This window comes from Bombus vancouverensis, chromosome 18 (genome assembly GCF_051014615.1).
Source record: "Bombus vancouverensis nearcticus chromosome 18, iyBomVanc1_principal, whole genome shotgun sequence".
Lineage (NCBI taxonomy): Eukaryota > Metazoa > Arthropoda > Insecta > Hymenoptera > Apidae > Bombus > Bombus vancouverensis.
In genome coordinates, this window is record NC_134928.1 from 3,722,252 (window position 1) to 3,742,966 (window position 20,715).

Here is a 20,715-nt window from a genome sequence, read left to right on the forward strand (position 1 = left end):
ACGCAACGGTACGACATAGCCATGCTGTATTATGTGTCGGCGCCTTACATTTTTCGTTGTGTAATACAATTTTTGGGTTTAAGCCGTTGGGGAGCGGAGCTTTTTTATGAATTTTTTTTATTTTTTTCTGTCCTGAAAACTGACGGGAACGAGTGCACTCAGCGCGGCTAGGGCGTTGGTTGCAAAAAAAAATTTTTTTTTTTTTTTTGCGTGGGGAAATCTTCATAGACACCTTATCTCATCGCACGGGGCGGGGACAAGGGTGCCGGATTTTTACCGGCTAAAACCCCACGGGCGGGGCTGGGGTTAGTCAGCGCAAGTGACTCAAAACTGGGGGTACTTGCCAAGCACTCTAGGAAGTACTACTAACATGATAGGCAGGGGGGAACCCACTTGCCCGTTGTTGTATATTACTTCTAGAAGATATTTGGCTTTCCACCGTTGCGAATATGCCCAGGAATGGTTTCGAACTCGCGACACGCTACTACCGCATACGCCCTTTACGAGCGTAGCTAGCGAACCCGCCGTCTACTACAAGTCTCTAGAGAATATATAACTGTGGATTCCAAAGAACGCAGCATTGCACTGACACTTATCGAATTTCAAAAACAGCTCCTTATTATAATAATGCACCCCTCAGGCTTTCCAGACAACTAAGAGACCACGTGTTAGAAAAAATAATCACTGGCAGAGAAACAAATCCGACTAGAGCGTGTAGTGTATGCTGTTCAAAAGGAAAACGCAACGAAACTAGATATATTTGCAAAAGCTATTGTGTACCATTACACGTAGGTGATTGTTACACTGTATATCATAGGAAAAAGAAATATTAAAAGTTGAGTAATAAATAAGATTTATTAAAGTTTATTTACATTGTTTTACTTGAACATCCAATTATGAAATTTTCCACCTTTGCAAATATGCCCAGGAATGGTTTCGAACTCGCGACAGGTTACTACCGCATACGCCCTTTACCAGCGTAGCTAGCGAACCCGCCATCTACTGTAAGTAGAGAATAGATAACTGTGGATTCCAAAGAACGCAACATTGCACCTGACACTTCTCGAATTTCTAAAACAGCTCCTTATTATAGAGAGTCAAGTGGAATAGTCGTGAGTGGGGAGTCGAGTGGTGGGGAGTCGAGTGGTGGGGAGTCGAGTGGTGGGGAGTCGAGTGGTGAGGAGTGGAGTTGCGAGATTGGAGTGGAATAGTAGTGAGTTGAATTGCCGAGTTATTACGAGTTATAAACTATTAACTGTGAGTCGTGAATTAACTATTTAGTTGTTTTAGTTATAGCACATTACTGTACTTAGTTCACGTTAAATAACCACCGTTTCCTGTTTAATCCATTGTAAATAGATCTATCGATCAATAAACTTATCATATAGGATAGAAATCATTGGAAACCCTAATTTCCAATATTTCTAAATAAATAAAAAATTCCTATACTATCGATCTTTTTAATTGTTATAACCATTAACCCTTTACACTCGAAAGGCTATTTTCCTCAGATGAGAGCGCAGTATTGGTTCGTAAATAGATTCCTTAGCTCTTTATTTGGATTTGGAAATTTGTTTAATTAATTCATACACTCTGTAAAAAAGCAAAAGAACGAAAGGCCACTTAACCACCTGCGATTTATAAAAACTTCAGTAGACCAGTTGGGAGGAAATATTTGACAGCCACAAGCTCGCGCTTCCACATCGACTGCTAATTGTGTTGAAATTCGGTTAAATGGAAAGCTGCATGTAATTTTAACAGGAAGAAAAAAGTACTGTAAGGTGTTTTCTTACCGAAAAAAGCAGGAGAAAGACACGAAACAACTTATGTAGATGTTTTATAAATTATCATAAAAAAAATACAGAAAAAATATTAAAAAGTGATATGTTCAAAGATGCAAATATATATAGATTATTAAAATACAATGTTTCTTTAAATTAATTTTTGTATAAAATCATTTTATATTACCCACAAGACGCTCATCACATATCACATTGCAAATCACCTCGAGTTACACGCAACCGAAAGGGCTGTCGAGTGCAAACGGTTAATTCTTCCATGCAATTTACGATAAAATAAAAAATCAGGCGAAACAGTTATCAAATGTGTTGCGATTGTTCGAAAACAATCGAGCTGCTGCAGTTTGTTACAGTTCAACATATATGTAATTCAATGACAGGCAACAACGTACCCAACGAAACTTATTGAATCGCAATTGCTTCGCCAGAATGCAGTGCCTCGTTTTCCACGTTTAACACATCAATGGGTTTGCTTTCGTTGATTCTTTTTTCTCATTGTACGACCTTTGCATCGTATGCACGTTCTTGTTAAAGGTTACGCTCGAAACGCTTTGCTACTAATTGCGATTGATACTTCGGAGAAAATGTCTGAATCGATCCCCATACCGTCAGATGATTAAGCGTCGAAGTGACATTGCGGTTTGCCGCGAATTTCTCCGATATCTAACCAACTCTCGTTCCCTTGCGATTAATTACAAGTCAATTGCGTTATCATGCAATACTCAACGAAGATGAAATATTTCGCAACTTACGTGAAAATCTATCGCCCTAGCTGTCAATTTAGCTAAAATTTCTTTCACTCTACTTTCTTCGCGGGTAAAAACTCAGTTATTTTCGCTTATAGTATTGGTGTCAATCACCAATCACTTAGTTGCCACACCAATATACCACCTAATGACAAAATCCGCAATCACTTAGTTGACAAACTAGTATATTCTATGTAATTTACTTCAAGTTTCTAACGAAAATCTCAGGACAATCTCTTAAATGCCTCTTAACACGAACAGCGAAAAAACCGCTACTCACAAGAACAAACTTCTGTATTCTTCCAGATAATTCCCTTTCTTAACACACTGCGTACAGCGCTCTGCGCGCTCAACGCGTTCCCAGGGCCTGCAGATTTTTTAACGCATGCGCAGCAAGCAATAGGATGCATATATGCACGTTTTTAATTTGCGTTTGGTATTATATTTTTTATTCAGTCTTCTTCTACGTCTAATCACATCAATTAGTTCAGGAATATTGCTGCTATCAGTGAATTCATTTTCGTCGCAAGTGTTATTTGCTGCATCAGATAAATCATCAAACAATAATTCACTTTGACTTCCATTTTCTTTACACCTATGTGTCATTTTGCTACTTTTATAGAGTTACGGCCTATTTCATGAAATAATTTTTGTTATAAATTGTCAGTAACAGATTGAAAATGTAAATGATTTTTAAAAAGCATACTTCCATATAACAAAGCAATTTTGTGAAAACAATTTGCAAAAGAGAAATACAAAAAGAAAAAGTACTTTCGATCAGATTCATTATCGATCGCACATAGATTGTGTATTTCGTGTAACGTTTTCGTTAAACGTGCACTCGTTTTTAACTTAACCTATTGAATTGGCAACTAAGTGATTGCGGAATTTGTCATTACAACCTAATGACCAAATCCGCAATCACTTAGTTGCCAACTCAATATTTTCAATACATCGCAATGATCGTTTTATTTTAAACGCGCGATCAAAGTTGAAATGAAATTAATGATATACAGGGTGGTTGGTAACTGGTGGTACAAGCGGAGAGGGGGTGATTCTACGCGAAAAAAGAAGTCGAAAATATAGAATAAAATTTTTTTTTTTTTTCAAATTTTTCCTTCGAGACAACGATCTACAGTGAGATATGTTATAACGTATCGCGCGCGTACCGAACGAAAATTCAAAGTCGATTTTCTCGAAAACAAAGCCTCGAACGAAAAATTTTTATTCTATATTTTCGACTTCTTTTTTCGCGTAGAATCACCCCCTTTCCGCTTGCACCACCAGTTACCAACCACTTTGTATATTTGAAATAATCTTGTGCGAAATTGTTGGTTTTGAGCGTCGACAAAATTCTAATACAAAGAATAACAGACAAGACAAAATTCAACGTACAACGGTCCGAAAAATTTCGCAATACATAGCCTGAGGAATCGATGCCGATGGTTTTTGACTGCTGTGAGATAAATTCGCTGGATCGAAATAAATACGTGATATCGAGGGAGGGAAATATGGAAACTAACAGAGTTGAAACAAAACCGATGTTTTTGATACATTCGACAGGAGCGAACGATTTTTAGAAAGAAAGGCGATTGGTGTTATTTCGAAAGGGTTTTGAAATTTATCGGACTATCGAAACACAATGGAAAGTAGATTGAAAGAGGGAGTGAAATAGAACAAAGGCGGTTTTATATTACCGTAACTATCTGTAATTGGATTTCAAACCGACTGGACGCGCTTCTTCTTCGTTTTACGATCATTAAATAACTTTGTCTGTTTCTTCGTTCGCTACTGTAGGATCTTATTATTATTTGATTTAAACATGGATTAAACAGGTGTTGGTTAAACAGGAAACGATGGTTATTTAATGTGAACTAAATACAATAACGTGCCACAACTAAGACAACTAAATAGTTAATCTACAACTCTCGTTATTACGGTTCCAACGCTCTCTCTCGCGCAGACCGCACTCTCTCGACAACACTAGCAACACTCTCTTGACAACACTAGCAACACTCTCTCGATAACACAATGCACGCTCTCTGACTTCTCAACTCACACTGACTGTTAATTCGTCTTTTTCCCTTAGCATCTCTTCGTTTTTTCTCATAGCTCCACCACGCACGTGTTCCGCAACCGTTCGTGGCCAGAGTCACGTAGGCCTTTTTTCCGCGTAACTGTTAGATTGAAGAACCGACGATACATAGATGGCACTTCGGCTTTCTTGTGACATTGTTTATGGTTCACGCGATATCTCATAGGCTATTCGACCACGATACTAGACTACTTTATACGTAATGGCTAAACGAGTGATAAATTAGAGGGAATAAATAACGTGGAAAGATTTTCAAAAAGAACTTCGATTCTTTTCGTTTGTTAAATTTTATCTGTCTGATAATTGGAATTTCAGTGGCGCGGAAACAGCATTGCATTTAAATTGTTAAAGCATCCCGTGCAATTTAACAACACAGTACGATTCTTGAATAATAAGCATGTTCGCTTATAGGAAAAAAACTACTTTCTAATAAATAGTAATCTGGTTTTATTTTTCATGCGCTGTTATAGTGCAAACGTCGATTTATTAAAATCAAATCGATTACGATACTTCAACATGATCAACATTTTCTCAAGTTTTTATTTTATCTCATCGGGTTTCAGGATATCGATAACCAACATCGAAAAAGAAAGAAAGAAAGAAAGAAACTGCGCCTTTTCATTTCCATCCAATTTCCGATAGCGAATACCTGATTATAAAGTTTATATCAGCTTCCCTAATCTTATTGTTAACTGTTCACAAAGCCAAATACGCTTCAAGCATGTTAATCCGATTGGAAAATGATAATTTGGTATAACTTCTTGTATTATATTATTTATATTATATTATAATATATGTTATATTATTAATTATCTTGTATTATAGTGTAATTTATTAGTATAAGAAAATAATAACTTGGATTTGTCGAAATCTTCCTTTAACACTTAGCCAACCGCGCATTTTTCCAAGTATCGAGGACTAATATTCGCTACTTAAAAAATAAACAAGTGTAAAAATGATTTAAGTGGTTAATTATATTTGCGGTAATGATTTTATTTAACGATTTCACATATCGTTTATACAAAACATCAAATTAAAAGTATATATTAAAAGTATACAAAAATATAGGCAAAATTGAAAACATTAAAGATGACCAAAGATAAATAACGCGATTTGAACGTAAAAATTCATAATGCATTTTAATATTTTTTTACAGTGTCGTATCGTTCGATTATAACTTTATTTAGTCATAACTGATAGTGTAGCTTTTTAATTCATTTTAACACCACTAAAGTGGCGCAATTATTTGGGAACAATTCCAGGTAAACAATAACTAATAACAACAACAAAAAGAAAAGAAAACGCGTTGCTAAAGCCAAAAAGGGAGATCTCCCAGTTCGGTCACGCAGCGATGTTCTTCACAGAGGGCAGATTTCCCTATTCGGTTGGCTAAGTGTTAAGATATGAACAATGTACAGTATCCATTGTTACCAATCGACAACAATGACAATCAATTATTTGACTCTTTTTGAAAAATCTGTTATGTCGCTGACTATTTATTGGCAATAGCAATATCAATTGACTTACCTATAGGTAATGAAGGCAAAGACTAGAGCAACCAGAGACAAGCTTCCGCCCAAAACGACGATGAGACTCAACACGCCGTCTTGATCGAACGAGCTGGCAATTCCCGTAGATATTCCATTAGACAGTCCACCGTTCGATTGGGGAAACCCGTGGATTGCTCCCGTGTAAAGTGTCTCCATTTCTTCGTTACTCTCGCATCTATTCAAGAACACTATATATTTATTGATGCTATTTTTCACTTTCTTCAGAGTAACTTACGATACAAGTAACTAGTTATTCCAACTCTTTCTTAACACGTTGAATGCCATGGGGTCACCGGTGACCGGCATTCAACTTGTCCGTGGCGCCGTGGAGGTCACCGGTGACCGGCACTCAACTTGGTCGTGGCGCCGTGAAGATAACCGGTAACCGGCATTCAACTCGGTCGTGGTGCCGTCGAGGTCACCGGTGACCGGCACTCAACTTGGCCGTCGAGGTCACCGGTGACCGACACTCAACTTGGCCGTAGAAGTCGCCGGTGACCGGCACCCAACTTGGCCGTGGCGCCGTGGAGGTCACCGGTGACCGGCACTCAACTTGGCCGTGGCGCCGTGGTGGTCACCGGTGACCGGCGCATCAAGATTAGTAGAAATACATAATTTGAACAAATATCAATAGTTACAAATTTGTTATTGTTACCATTGTTACTACAATGGTGTGACGAAATTAATGCAATATAAAACTTATAAAAATAGTTTTATTTATACATGAAACATACATCTATTATGTGCGTCCCCTACCAGTGGCTGTCGAATATGGGAAAAACACGCTTTTTCCGTGTTTTACCTTAACGAACAATAACAGTAAGGAACGTTTCGACTTGAAAGATGTCTGATGGTAATTAAGGGCCTTGACAGTAAAGTAAAAAATGCTAAATCTTGTGACGGTTCTTTAGGATTGTTGCGGGTCCGAATAAGTATGACCGAGGGATGGATTATGATTTGTGGTAGGCCCCGGGACGCAACAACATAGAACAATTATTTAGCAACGCGAAGAAACAGTATGAGATATTTGATAATCGCAAAAAATAATTGAATCGAGCGAAATTGCACTACAGCGCCCTGGGGGTCACTGGTGACCTCAGTGAGATAAATTCATTAATGATGATTATACTCCGTAACATATTTCTTGTGGGTAATATTTCAACATCATATGTATCGCATAATAACGAAATTCATCGTGGCGCCACGTTCAAACCTTGTAAAACTGGTGTGACATTCAACGTGTTAAAGATACAGTACAATATATCTAGGTAGACAACCATGCATTAACATTTGGACACTTCCGCGTTATTGCAGATGTATAAAATACGCCTTGGATATTAATTAGTGATTTCAAGTGTATCTGTTCGATGTTAAGATTTTTAAATGGTTAGAATATCTACTTCCAAACACATTCTAAAAATTTTAATACAATTCAGCCCATTTATTCCAAGAAGTAAAGAATTAACAGTTAAGAAACATTCTTCTATCATAATGTTAGAAATACAGTGAAAATATCAATGTTTCGACTAGATTGCATCAAATGTCCAAATACTTACGCACAGCATTATTGTACATATAAGTTTAAGAACACTGAAACGTTGCCATACTACACAAAGGGCAACGATATAATTTTTATGCGTTTGAACATACAGTTTTTATTTGAAACATAACATAAAGTGTTTATTCGATTACTTAAATTCTGAATCTTTGAAGTAATCTACGTGTCATCTATTGGGTTGGCAACTAAGTTATTACTGATTTTGTCAATAGGTGGCCTTAGCACATTCTTTTATTCTGTCAACGTGTTCAAAGCACCTAACCTATATTGTTTTCTTGTTGTTTGGGCTTCCACCTTTAATTCAGTAGAAAAATTGTATCGATTAGTCATTTAGTTTCCTTTTTATCCCAATTTGAAAATGGAAGAGCAAGACGCGGATTTCAGGCATATTTTATTGTATTATTTCCGAAAAGACAAGAACGCATCCCAAGCACACAACAAGTTATGTGCCGTATATGGGAATGAAGTCTTGAAAGAAAGGCACTGTCAAAATTGGTTTGCCAAATTTCGTTCTGGTGATGTTTCAATGAAAAATGTTCAACGATCTGCTCGTCCAGTTGAAGTTGGCGAGACCCATATCAAGGTCATTATCGATTCAGATCGTCATAGCACAATGCGTGAGATTGCAATGAAGCTCAATGTATAGCATACATGCATTAAAAAAAAATTAAAACAGCTCGGCTATGTCAAGAAACTCGATTTGTGGCTCCCTCATCAACTTAAAGAAATTCATTTGACGCAACGCATTAGCATCTGCGGTTCGCTTCTGAAACGCAACGAAATTAATCCATTTCTGAAACGACTGATTACCGGCGACCAAAAGTGGATAGTTTATAACGACGTTAATGGGAAAAGATCGTGGGTGATGCAAGATGAGCCAGCCCAGACGACACCAAAAGCTGAGATTCACCAAAAAAAAATTATGCTGTCAGTTTGATGGAATTATGAAGGAATTCTGTACTTTGAAATTTGACCAAGAAACCAAATGATTAATTGAAACGTGTACTTTGGTCACTCATCAAAAATTATTGGAACTAGATTGGGATGTGTTGTCACCACCACCATATAGCCCTGACCTTGCGTCTTCAGATTACCGTTTATTACGTTCCATGCAGAACTCCTTAAATGGTAAAATTTTTAATGACGCTGATGATGTGATATCAAGGTCATCGACAAAAACGGACAATACCTAATTGAATAAAGTTATAAGCAAATATTAGTTAATATAAGTTTTAATTAGCAAATATAAGTTTTAAGCAAAAATGTTGAATTTTCCTTCTTATTTAAAATACGCAATCACTTAGTTGCCAACCCAATACATAATAACAGCATAAGAAGCTTTGATTTATGATTTCTATAGGAAGCGCGAGGGAGCGCGGAACGCCGATTGAGATTTATGACCCTCGATATCTTGTACACGCGTAAATTAGATATTAATCATATAACGTTTTATACCACGGATCTAAGGAATTACCATGGCTTTGATTACAACAAGTCTCGTATATTTGCATAAAAATAATGAAATAAAATGTTATACGAGTGGTTTTAGATCGAAGTAGAACCAGACTAATATTCTTTTCAACTGGTTCTGCTGAGGAAAATTGAATTTGTGATGGAGCCTCGCGTGTCGCGGGAGGGGTAAATTGAAACAGGCCTGGTAATTTCCTGTAAAGAGGTGAATCAAAATGGCGCTCGACACCACCAGCCACAAATTGCGGCCGTCCCTTACAAAAGTTGCCAGTAATAGCGAGCATTTATAACTACGCGTAACCGTTACTAATCAACCAAGCTAATCTATCAAGTATAACAGGCGAAAAGGCAACATTTTCGCCCGACTTCGATCTTTATCTTTAAAAACCAAAAATGAGAGAAAAAATTTCTCTCGAATGGTGTGAAGTTGTCAAAAGAACGTAAACAGATTCCATTCTCCATTCCTTGGAGAAGCATGCTGTTAAAGGCTCGCAGACAAAGTCGTTTGATGTTTGAAAAAACTGCTCGTTAATAACCGCAACGATAGCAAAACTGTGTCTCGCGTGTATTTTTCTATCCGGTTTCCGAGCGGATTCGATATTTAAATGTAGTGACCTTATCGTTTTGATTTGCAGTTCGATTCACAAGAACGCTTGTTACAGTTTACAAACAAGCCTGCAATATCACCAATGCACACTTTTTTCTGGTACTTAACGCATTCGCAAAAATTTATCTTTATATTTACTCTTCATTATTTCCGCTAATGTAATAATAAATAATATCGGATAATAAACTATTCGATTAGATAGTCGCTCTCGACGCAGTATCCGCTTGTGAGAAATTACTTGTGAGAAAGCAATTCACGGTAATTTTACACTCAAGTGAACGTGTTCCTTTAATTAGTATTATATAGAAAAGGCTAGATGTTACTTTCATTGATACGTATTAAGAATTACGTGATCAAAACAATTGAAGAACAAACACTCGGTGAGGAAACTTACCTTACGAGATGGAGAAATAGTTGGTTCGATGAAAAAGTATGGGCAAACGTTGCGCGATTCCATGGATCGTTTGACAGCCTCTCGAGCGAGCCACGTGTCAGTAAACACGTGCTACAAGAATGTAGATCGCGTGTTCCTTCGAATTAACGGGTGCTCTTGGAGGAAAGAAAGTTACTGGAGTAGGCCGCATTGTTCGACACTCGTCCGTTGCGCCGCGTGTGCAGCAGCATCCTCGAGAACGTGTTCGCGCTCAGACACCGGTCGATCAATCTCTTTTCGCTTGCGAGAGCTGGATGCACAGGATCGCCTTTCTTTACCCACCGAGCGACCCACCGAATGAGTAAATACACGCGATCGAAATATACACGCGAACGCAGCTACTCCGATGCTACCACCTGTCAACATCACCGTTTTATCGTCTTCCCTTTCTCCCTCTTTTCTTATCGACATCTTAGATTCTTAGTACAACGAAGAAAAATCCCGCGAAACACTAGATATTTACCTGTTATTAAAAAAGATGCGACTTCTGTTGCAAAATATCACGTTCGTTTTGTTTAGCTACCGACCGACATTCATGTGTCATAGTGGTCTTATCTATCATAGAGAAATATTAACAAATATAAGATTTCGTTTCTCAGTGTCATCGATTACTCTTCTTAATTATTTGCACATTAACGCGTCTAAAATAATACAATGTAAGTCGACAAATGATAATGCATTACTAAATCATTGCAATATATCACCTGTTATTTGAAATGAATGAAAATAAATAGTTATATTCGTTTGAAGTATGACCGAATTTGTATAAAGAAAACACATCTTTTTTGTTCTACAGAATAATTAACAAACGTATAAAAAATGACAGGTTCACTCGAAAAAACACGTTGCTGATTGACGCAACGTGATCATCGATACTAGTATTTAATGAAAAATTACGAAGCAACAAGATACGTACAAACTCCTCGAGCAACGGCGGAGAACTGCAACAAAATTTGTTCGCGCTCAACTCGTTCGCGCATCCTACGTTGCGCATACACTCGAAGAAATAGTGGGGAATAAAAGTATTTGGAAAAAAAGGGACTCGTAGCTCGATACGCGATTAATTGTAACTAAGATCAATTATCAAAAGTATGGAGAATGGAAGGTGGCAATGCAAGGATTATAATCAAAAAATAAAAATATAAAAAACAATTTTTTCTTTATTTTACGTTTCGTACATACGAAAAGTTAATATTTCGTCGTTAACTACAAAATACGCATTTATCCATTAAAATGCAACAGTTGATGTCAAACATAGAAACGAGTATGTAACGTAACATTTAAAAGTAAAGATTGAAATCCGTGCATATGTACATGTACAATGCATATGTACAATCAACGATCAACTAATGTACGATCAACAATAAGTAGTGCTGCTAAATAAAAAATCAATCAAATCCCAGATTTCAAATTTATGGTATTGTTTTACAAGTTCAGCAATTTATGTACTTTAAAATAAACTGAAATTCGTTATATCGATTTACAACCATATCGTAATAACAATTTCCGAAATTACTGTATATCGTAAATATACATTTCTTTCACCTACTAAATTGATTAATTAATGTACAATAATTTACATTCATATATGCACAAGAATTGTAGAATTTATACAGTATATCAGCCCACGAAGAAGCTATAAGTATAAAGGATCAAAAGAACATCAGTCTATGGGATTATAATCACTGCAAAACTCTATCTCGTTATACGTTTCAGCTATCCAACCAAGTAGATATTTTACTTTCTCTGTTGTTTCATCTGATGCTTTGAAATCTGTTATAACTTCCATTAAACATTTTGATAGATGCTTCAATATAGGCTATAAATAAAAATACAGAAACTGATAGCTTGATATAAATGATAATTGTCACAATCTATTTTAATAAGTAATAGAAAAATAAAATATTTACCACAGGCCAGTTCTGCCTAAATAAAGCTACACATTGATCGCTAAAACTGTTAATATCTAAAACATTTTTCTCTATTAATTTATTAATAAATTTTCCAAACACTGTCCAAACTTCTTCTTTTTCTGGTTGAGCTAAGAGCATAACGTTTCTAGAACTAAGTATTCTATGTATAGGCGAATCTGATTCCAAAGTTTTACAACGATTCATTGCCCATACTGTTATAAATTTTTCTTGAACTTTTGGAACAAACAGATCACTTCGATAAGCAACTGCAAATATAAAAGTTCAGGATTTTTTTCGTAGTATGACAATAATTAATAATGAATCATATATATTATTAATAACTTAATATTTACTTACCTAAAAATAACGCAAAATCTGTACTAAGAGAATATAAAACTTTCTCTGGCCCCACAACTAAATCAGCTCTTTCATTTAAAGTCTGATATAAATTATCTAATATAGTCGAAACAATCATTATTGTTAAAGAATCACCACCATTATCAAGTATAACCCATATAAGTTCCTATAAAAGTTATAATACAAAAACTAATAAGTTTTAATGTTACTCTATTAAACGAAATATCAAGCATGTAAATAATTACTCTCAAGTTATCAGTGATAGTTGTTGGGCTCATAACATTTGGATTATGTTTCTTTTCTTCAATAGGATGAAGTGGTGCATTATTCCTTAAAAATCTATTTAATTCAACTTCCATATCTTTTATAAATAATGAGCCACCCACTATGTGAGATTGTATCCATTGATATATACGTTCCATAGCTAATCTCGTAGCAATTTTAGCACACATTTCTTTCACAGGTGTCAACGAATCTTCCGCTAAAAGAGATTCTATACATTTAGTTACCCGTAATTCACAAATTCCTGGTATAGATATTTCGCACTGCTCTTTCAGTTCTTTAGACATATTCGTAGCCAATGTATTCATATCAGTTGTTACAATTGCCTAAATGGAATAATATATGAATTAGCTAGGTAATTTAAAAATATATTTAAACATCATAGTATTTCGTAGTATTACGATGAATATAAAAAATTCGAAAATCTACCTTAAAATCTGTAACGTTACGTTGTTCCCCGAATTTCTCAGGTTGTCTTTCGATTTGCTTTTTTTTCAGAATCTCCCTAAAAATATTCAGATTTGTTTCTCTAGAGGCCATTAACAAAGTGTTACATATATGTTTCACACAAGTTGACGCAACTCGCTCTGATACAAAATCAACAGTTTTTCGAGTAGATGCTGGTTGTCCGCCAAAAAATGCCTCTTCCAATTGCAACTATTGAAATTTATATATTAAAATTTTTCTTATGAAACAAGTCTAACCGATAAACTTACCTCTAAATGCTTTATATCTGCACTCTTAGCAGATTTGTGAAGTTGACTAGAAACTGGTGTAATGTGTTTATTTGAGTTATAATTATTTAGATTTGTATTAGAATTTGATACAGATACGTTTAATCCAACCAATGGACAACATATGCGCAACGTTCTTTCATTAATTATGTCCAATTTGTCTAAACTACATTTAGTTGATGTAACAGACACAGTCGGCTCTCCTAATAGCATATATTTTTGCTCATGATATTTATCAGGTTGTTTCAAACTTCGCAATTCTCTAACTTTATATATCTTTTGCCACATAGAATACAAATCCTTTGGAACATTTGGTAATTCAAATAACCAACTTAAAGTAGATTTAAGAAGAACTGCTGTTTGTTGAGAAATAAAACTGTCAGATGTTGAAAAATCAAAATGATTTACAGCTTTATAAATATAATATAAAAGTTCCAAAATTTGCTTATAATATGGTAAACGAAGACACACAGTATCCATCATAGCCAAGTATTTTGCAATCCAAGGTACAGTTAATGATAATTTTCCTAATGCTATTGCATTATGTAGACAAACATGTAAATTTATTGCTGGTACAACCTAAATAAAAATCTTAAGGTTAATTTCGTTTATTAATAATAAAAGAGTATATAAAGCAGGAAGTTTATTATTTACTTTGCTTCTAATTTCTACTTGAGTTGCTATCAACTCTTTAAAATTGTTTGATTCTGATCTATATGGTAATGATATAAGAAAACCTAAAACTTTTGCAAGGAGCCTTAAGCTGGATACACAAGTAATAAAATTTTGTTGTGTTTGCTCATCAACTATTGTTTCTGTTACAAAAGAAAATAATATAGTTATATCAATAATAAATGAAAATACATAACTTACATTAATGCTATATGTATATATTAATACCTGAATCTTCTATTTCACTATTGTTAAACTGAGTATCGTTCAATTCCATTATCTCGTGGATTAAACAATTTTCTAGATGAACATAAAAGATTGGATTAAAAGCAAATAATATAAAGTCTTTGAAAAATTCTTGTACTCCAGGGAAAGATGGTTCTGTAATTTGGTTTTTGGAAGGCTGTGGAGTTACTAATCTCTTTTGAAGCTGATCCAATTTTTTCGGATTTACATTTTTCAATGTCTTTAAAACACTTATACTTTCATCATCTTCTACCTCTGTCTGAAAATAATAAAAACAAACTAAAAACTAGTATCTAAGCAAAATAAAGAATATTTAAACATATAATTTTATTAATCTAGCTTACCTGTTGCCTATTTTGTATACATGAAATCAAAAGTTGCGACTTAAATAATCTTGCAAAATGATAATAATTTATAGCATCATTGTGTAATGTCAACATAGTTCTTATTTTACTTCCTAAAGCTATTTGAAATATCCATCCAGGCACCAAATGGTTTTTTTCCCATATCCTAAATATCTCATAAAAACTATCTCTTTGATTTTTAAATGTCTGAAAAGCAGCTGCAGATGGAAAATTTTCACGATTGTCTGTATCTATTTGAAAACATACATTTAATTCACCCATTATGTATAAGTAGCTGCAAAAAAGAAAATAATGTATATATTTAAAAAATTGAATTTTTACTTGTAAGAAATGATAATTGTTTACATATATCGTTTCTTAATTTTTTCAATTATATTCAAGAATTTATATTGAAATAAAAATATTTGCCTCAACATTAATTGATACATTTTAGAAACATATAACAATTAGAATAAATAAATGTTATATAACAACTAATGAAAAAACTATTAGATAAAGTATTTTATATATAAACTTCATAAATAATATAAAATTGTTAACATATTTTATTTATACAAGTATAAAATAATTTTCAAAAACAGTTCTTTAAGTAAACATACAATCGCATGTACAATTATAAATATCGTGTGAACAGTTTAAGAGAAAATATATTTATATTGTATTTAAAATACATATTTCTATACAAATCTTTTAAACGTACTCATTTATTTAAATCACCGAATATGTACATGGAATAAACGTCGACCAATTTTGAAATCTAATAGGTTATGTTTAAACTGTAAATATGCTTCAATATAATATACTAACACAACTAAAACTCGCACAATATCGATTCATGCATTCATAATTTGTTAGTTGATAAAAATTTTACAATTTTTACATAAGGCTATATTTTACAACATGCATATATTAATGCCGTAGCACTCCACATTGTGACCGCTGATGGTAACAGCTTATGCATACGCCTCGACAGTCTCGGCACAAACTAATTCAATGGCATCCATCTTGCGTTTAAAGATTCAACACATCAATTTAGTGTTCAAGACACTTCATAGATATACAGGATGGATGGTAACTGGTGGTACAAGCGGAAAGGGGGTGATTCTACGCGAAAAAAGAAGTCGAAAATATAGAATAAAAATTTCTCTTATTTTTTTTCCAAATTTTTCCATCGAGACAACGATCTACAGTGAGATCCGTTATAACGTACCGCACGCGTACCGAACGAAAATTCAAAGTCGATTTTCTCGAAAACAAAGCCTCAAACGAAAAATGTTTATTCTATATTTTCGACTTCTTTTCTCACGTAGGATCACCCCCTTTCCGCTTGTACCACCAGTTACCAACCACCCTGTATATGTATATGTATATATAAAAATTTTAAAAGGTAATATTAAAACAATGTAATATTAATAAACATTCCTTTTATTCAATTAATAAAAAAAATATATTTGCTTTTGTGATGTACAAACAGAAACTTAGATATGTTCAAATACTTATTATTAATTTTCGTTTTTTCACTTTTTGTTTGCATCTTAGAATTATTCATAAAATCCTTAACAAACTATCCTTGAGACCCAACAAGAGGATAACTAGCAGTGGAAGCAATACCACAATGGTTCAATTTATTCCTAGCCATTTTAATATATCCATTATCACCCCATGTTTCACCCCAACTATTTTTTACTAGCCAGTAATCCTGACCATTTTCATCAGTTCCATATCCTACTGCTAATACTCCGTGATCCAAGTTTTCTGAAGAACATTCTGGTTCATAATAGACTCCTATAATTTAGATATAACATTTATTTTATTAGAAACTAACAATTGGTTTAAATTCATAGTTTAGCATCAAATTATATAATGAACAAACAAACCTTCGGAATAAAATTGGAAAGACTGATGAGAAGCATCAATAGCAACAGAGACTGGGCCTATAGTAGCAACTGCTGCTTTAAGCTTTTTCTCATTACCTTGAGGAATGTCTACATAGCCAACATCACGGGCACCACTATTTGCTGCGTTATATCTACACATTATGAAATAATTAATCATAGTAACTAGGAAAAAATCTTTTCTTATAATACTTACCTGCATTTATCATTTTCAGCTTCATATGGATAAGTAACTTCTGTATCTAAACCTTTATTATCTTTAATATATTGAAAAGCTTGATCCATCAGTCCTCCATTGCACCCATTATTGCCATATTTTCCAGAGCAATCAATTAAATTTTGCTCACTTAAAGGGATTAAAATTCCTGTTCGTCGAAAATGTTGTCCTTCTAATGCGCCAGTCTATATAATGATTTTGATTGATTCATTTCATTAAAACTTAATTACAATATATTACAATCCTAATTATAATTTTTTAATAAATAATTCACTAAGTAAATTTATTAAAAACATTAAATATATCTTATAATTTAATTTTTTTATTTGAATTATTATTGATATCTAAACTATTGTATACTGTTAGTCACAAAACTTACTGCAGAAAATGACCAGCATGATCCACAATGTCCCTGATCCTTGACAGGAGTTACAGCACCATGTTCTCTCCAATCAACTGTCTTTGGTAACACTACATTCGCTGGTTCAATAAATGAAGCTCCTATAGGTAATCTCTCAGATCTCAACTGAGTATTTATGGATTTATTAAAACCATTTAACGTATTCACAAATTCATGATGAAGCTAAAAATCAAATTATACAATTTTCAATATATATACGTAATATGAAGCTATTTAAATTTTGCAATTTATTTACCATGTCACCATATTTATTCATCTTTAATTTATATGAAACCTTTTTCATTTCGTAATTCCCATTATGTTTAGCTATTTTATGTTTATTGTCCATAAATATCTTCATCCTGAATCTTTCCTCTATATCATTTTTATATACCTTATTATGTTCCATCTAAAAATGAATAATACAAGGTATATCTCTTTATTTTATTGTAATTTATAATCATTTATGTTATTGTTATTATAAAGGTTGTTCTATACTCTAAAATATTTTAGAATATTATATAAATATTATGCTATAAAAATAAACAAATGATCATATTTATTTCTAGGAAAATACTTTATCTGCACATAAAGATATATATACTGATAAAGGTCAACTGCAGGCCAGATACATTTCATATACAAGGGGACATTTCTTATTTAAACAATATAACTGATTCAATTTAAGACAAAATTTTTAATGTGTTACACAAGATATATCAAAATTATTACAGCATTATTAACCTTTTTCATAAAAGCAATATATTTAATTACCTTAAATGTTGTCCATTCTTGATTAACCAATTCAAAAAAAGAAATAGCTTGTGCCGTAGCAAGTATTGCTACAATTAAAAGTAGAAACAGCTTCATGATTTTGCAATTATATCTGAAAAAAATATATACAAATTAATTTTTTTATTAAAATATATTATCTTCTATACATTTTATTTCCTGATCGTTTTTAAATTTGTATCAAATGTTTTCTACCATTATATTGTTTATAAAAAGAAAGTCGAAATTTGAAAATCTAGATAGCGCCATATTTGTATCAATCACTAATTTCATTTTATAAAATGACGTCTTTGTACTGTCTGTTATCGAAAATATGTAAATATTAAAAGGAATATTTATACGGATAATAGTGCAAAGTGAAAATATAAATCAATTTTACGTAATGAAATTATTAATAAAAATTTAGATAATGACAATAAGAAAGGAAATTTTTAAATCATATAAAAATCCTACGCTTAAAATCCGTATTATTTATAAAAAAATATGTAATTACATATTTTGTTGACCTATGTATTTCCACGATATCTACCATTACTTGTATACAAAAATTTCTACTACGCATAAAATTGTACATTACATCTATCATTGTCATCATACGAACAAAGACATAATATGATAGTCATCAATTGGAATTCTGTGTAACAGGAGCATACATATCAAGTATTTTATCGATACATTTATATCGATATCACAAGTAAATGAGTATTGGTTAATCTTCTCAAATTAATCATATGACAAAGAACAAAAAGAAATAATTCTCTAACTCTTAATATATGCCGAACAAAGCACGATCTTTCTCCGACATATAAATGGATTTCCGCAATCAGTATAATTTTATAATACTCGGATTAAAATGAAATATTTAATTGTCCAAAAAAGGATAAGGTTACATATTAAAAAAAAAAAGAAAAAACTATCAATGAAAGAAAAGTCAAATATTATCGTAAAATATAATTCCTGAAAAGTATAACAATAATGTATAACTTATATACATTTATATTTATGTTTAATTACGATTCAATATTAATGACATAAACGATGAAACAAGTTTTAAATGCCTTACCAAGAATAATTTAATTGCTGAGAGGATTTGACGCAAAACAATTGATACACACAACGTAGGTATGACCCGTTATTTCAGACTGCCCACTAACCAATAGTAACCACGACCTTTCAGACTTCAGATTTTTAGCTAGACTACTGTCAAAGTGTAAAGCGCTCTCTCTTCTCTATATTCTATAGCTTCCCCTTCTACTACGTGATTCATCATTGGTTCTGTAGTGTGATAGCGTCTCCCAACTTCCAACTTCCGCATCCATCACGATATTATATGACTCATAAGAAAAATAAGAACATTATTAAACTATATGATAAATATGAATATATTGGATTTAAAATTTTATACATATACAAAAATATTTTTAAAAACTGCGATAATAAAATATAATGGAAACATAAAATGGTTTAAGATATAGAAACTACTCTTAACACTTATAGCTCTTGAATATGTTGTACACAGAGCTAAGAATATGAATTTTATCGTATACATACATTACACTTAGTTGAACTGTTTTTGAATTGTTTAAAATTATATTATCTTGTTAGAAATGTTTGAATCTCAATTAGCTATATGTACTGAGCAATTTTTCATAGAACTACAACTTTTTGTGTTTTAAACTAAAATCTTTTAACGTTTCAAATCTTTCGTCTTTTATTTATTGAGCTTTCCGAAATGCCAAATAACAATATTAACAAATATTTTTTATAATATTATACATATATTATGTAATAACTAAATTAATAACACAGTTTTAATAAAATTTCAATCCATTAGGAAATACAGGAATATAGAGTATCGGATAATCTTTATCTATTCACATGCGTCCGGATATTTTACGTAAATCGATTTGAATATCATCCTCCACAATACATTGCAGTTGTCATTTGTCATGTGATTCTGATAAGTGTGAGCAACCCACATTTCAAACATATGTGTCTATATGTGAGTGATGTATTTTATCGCAAACAATGTTTACGCATTCTTTTCATTCAAACTTTATAATCTGTCGACACTATTTAAGCTGTTTATTTAACTATTTAAACTATTCTAACAAACAATAGTAATGTAGATCTAACTAGTAATTCTAAGTAAATAATATGTCAATAAGCAATAATGTAAAACAGACATAAAGTATAATTATCGCTAAATGTATATTTAATTTTAAGATTATCATGGACGAAAGTCCAATACAATAAAAGAAACTACTAATGCTACTACTACTACTATTTATTGTTACTTTTTATTTCATACATATAACAATTAATAATTATTTTATTTATTTTCATTAATCATTCTTGTACAAATCAGATATATACGTAGTTTATCATAAATATTATGTAGTTATATATGTTTATGATGAACTTTCCATTTTTACTTACGTGTTATTACTTAAATTGAATTCTAGATATTAAATTTGACATAATCTCTAAATTTGATTAAAATAGTACGTATCAGAAAATTAAAAAGTATTATTATATATTATTATGTTTATATATCACATGTATGTATATATAATATTATATA

At 32.6% G+C, this 20,715-nt stretch overlaps 3 protein-coding genes across 9 annotated transcripts in view; all 3 read right to left on the reverse strand.

Moving 5' to 3' along the window:
- The window catches only part of LOC117160393 (adhesion G protein-coupled receptor E3), a 75,206-nt gene extending 64,012 nt beyond the window's left edge, over positions 1-11,194 (reverse strand). The window contains exons 1-4 of one of the 5 annotated variants that reach the window (XM_033341126.2): positions 11,175-11,194; positions 10,722-10,813; positions 10,220-10,614; positions 6,168-6,365 (exon numbers count right to left, since the gene is read on the reverse strand). In XM_033341126.2, coding sequence (XP_033197017.1) covers positions 6,168-6,346 — 179 coding nt within the window. In that variant the 5' untranslated portion in view covers positions 6,347-6,365; positions 10,220-10,614; positions 10,722-10,813; positions 11,175-11,194. The other 4 variants (XM_033341128.2, XM_076626375.1, XM_076626373.1 and 1 more) reach the window with 4 other exon arrangements.
- Positions 11,195-11,398: 204 nt separating this feature from the next.
- Positions 11,399-16,042, reverse strand: dlt (codanin-1 like protein dlt). Of its 3 annotated transcripts, none has more exons than XM_033341118.2 (10): positions 15,635-16,040; positions 14,807-15,101; positions 14,445-14,721; positions 14,199-14,359; positions 13,527-14,123; positions 13,240-13,467; positions 12,774-13,136; positions 12,529-12,694; positions 12,169-12,437; positions 11,399-12,077 (listed from the first exon to the last, which is right to left on the reverse strand). In XM_033341118.2, the coding sequence occupies exons 2-10, from the start codon at positions 15,086-15,088 to the stop codon at positions 11,922-11,924; spliced, it is 2,499 nt and encodes an 832-aa protein (XP_033197009.1). In that variant the 5' UTR covers positions 15,089-15,101; positions 15,635-16,040; the 3' UTR covers positions 11,399-11,921. The 3 variants fall into 3 exon arrangements, with proteins under 3 accessions (XP_033197009.1, XP_033197012.1, XP_033197013.1); XM_033341121.2 differs by having other exon boundaries at positions 15,528-16,040; XM_033341122.2 differs by having other exon boundaries at positions 11,958-12,098; positions 15,635-16,042.
- A 192-nt stretch (positions 16,043-16,234) lies between these two features.
- On the reverse strand, positions 16,235-19,353 carry CtsL1 (cathepsin L). The gene is made up of 7 exons (XM_033341155.2): positions 19,195-19,353; positions 18,114-18,225; positions 17,596-17,748; positions 17,319-17,522; positions 16,919-17,124; positions 16,705-16,856; positions 16,235-16,612 (listed from the first exon to the last, which is right to left on the reverse strand). Exons 2-7 carry the CDS (start codon positions 18,207-18,209, stop codon positions 16,392-16,394), a joined length of 1,032 nt encoding a protein of 343 aa, XP_033197046.1. The 5' UTR covers positions 18,210-18,225; positions 19,195-19,353; the 3' UTR covers positions 16,235-16,391.
- Between the last annotated feature and the right edge of the window lie 1,362 nt (positions 19,354-20,715).

Excerpts from the sequence above, each read along its gene's own strand:
- dlt (XM_033341118.2), bottom strand. The coding sequence starts at position 15,088 with ATGGGTGAATTAAATGTATGTTTTCAAATAGATACAGACAATCGTGAA. Across the intron at positions 14,360-14,444 it reads TAGTGAAATAGAAGATTCAG|AAACAATAGTTGATGAGCAA; the intron begins GTATTAATATAT and ends CTTTTGTAACAG. Across the intron at positions 13,468-13,526 it reads CAGATATAAAGCATTTAGAG|TTGCAATTGGAAGAGGCATT; the intron begins GTAAGTTTATCG and ends AAATTTCAATAG.
- CtsL1 (XM_033341155.2), bottom strand. The coding sequence starts at position 18,209 with ATGAAGCTGTTTCTACTTTTAATTGTAGCAATACTTGCTACGGCACAA. Across the intron at positions 17,125-17,318 it reads CATGCTGGTCATTTTCTGCA|ACTGGCGCATTAGAAGGACA; the intron begins GTAAGTTTTGTG and ends ATCATTATATAG. Across the intron at positions 16,857-16,918 it reads GCTGAAAATGATAAATGCAG|ATATAACGCAGCAAATAGTG; the intron begins GTAAGTATTATA and ends CATAATGTGTAG.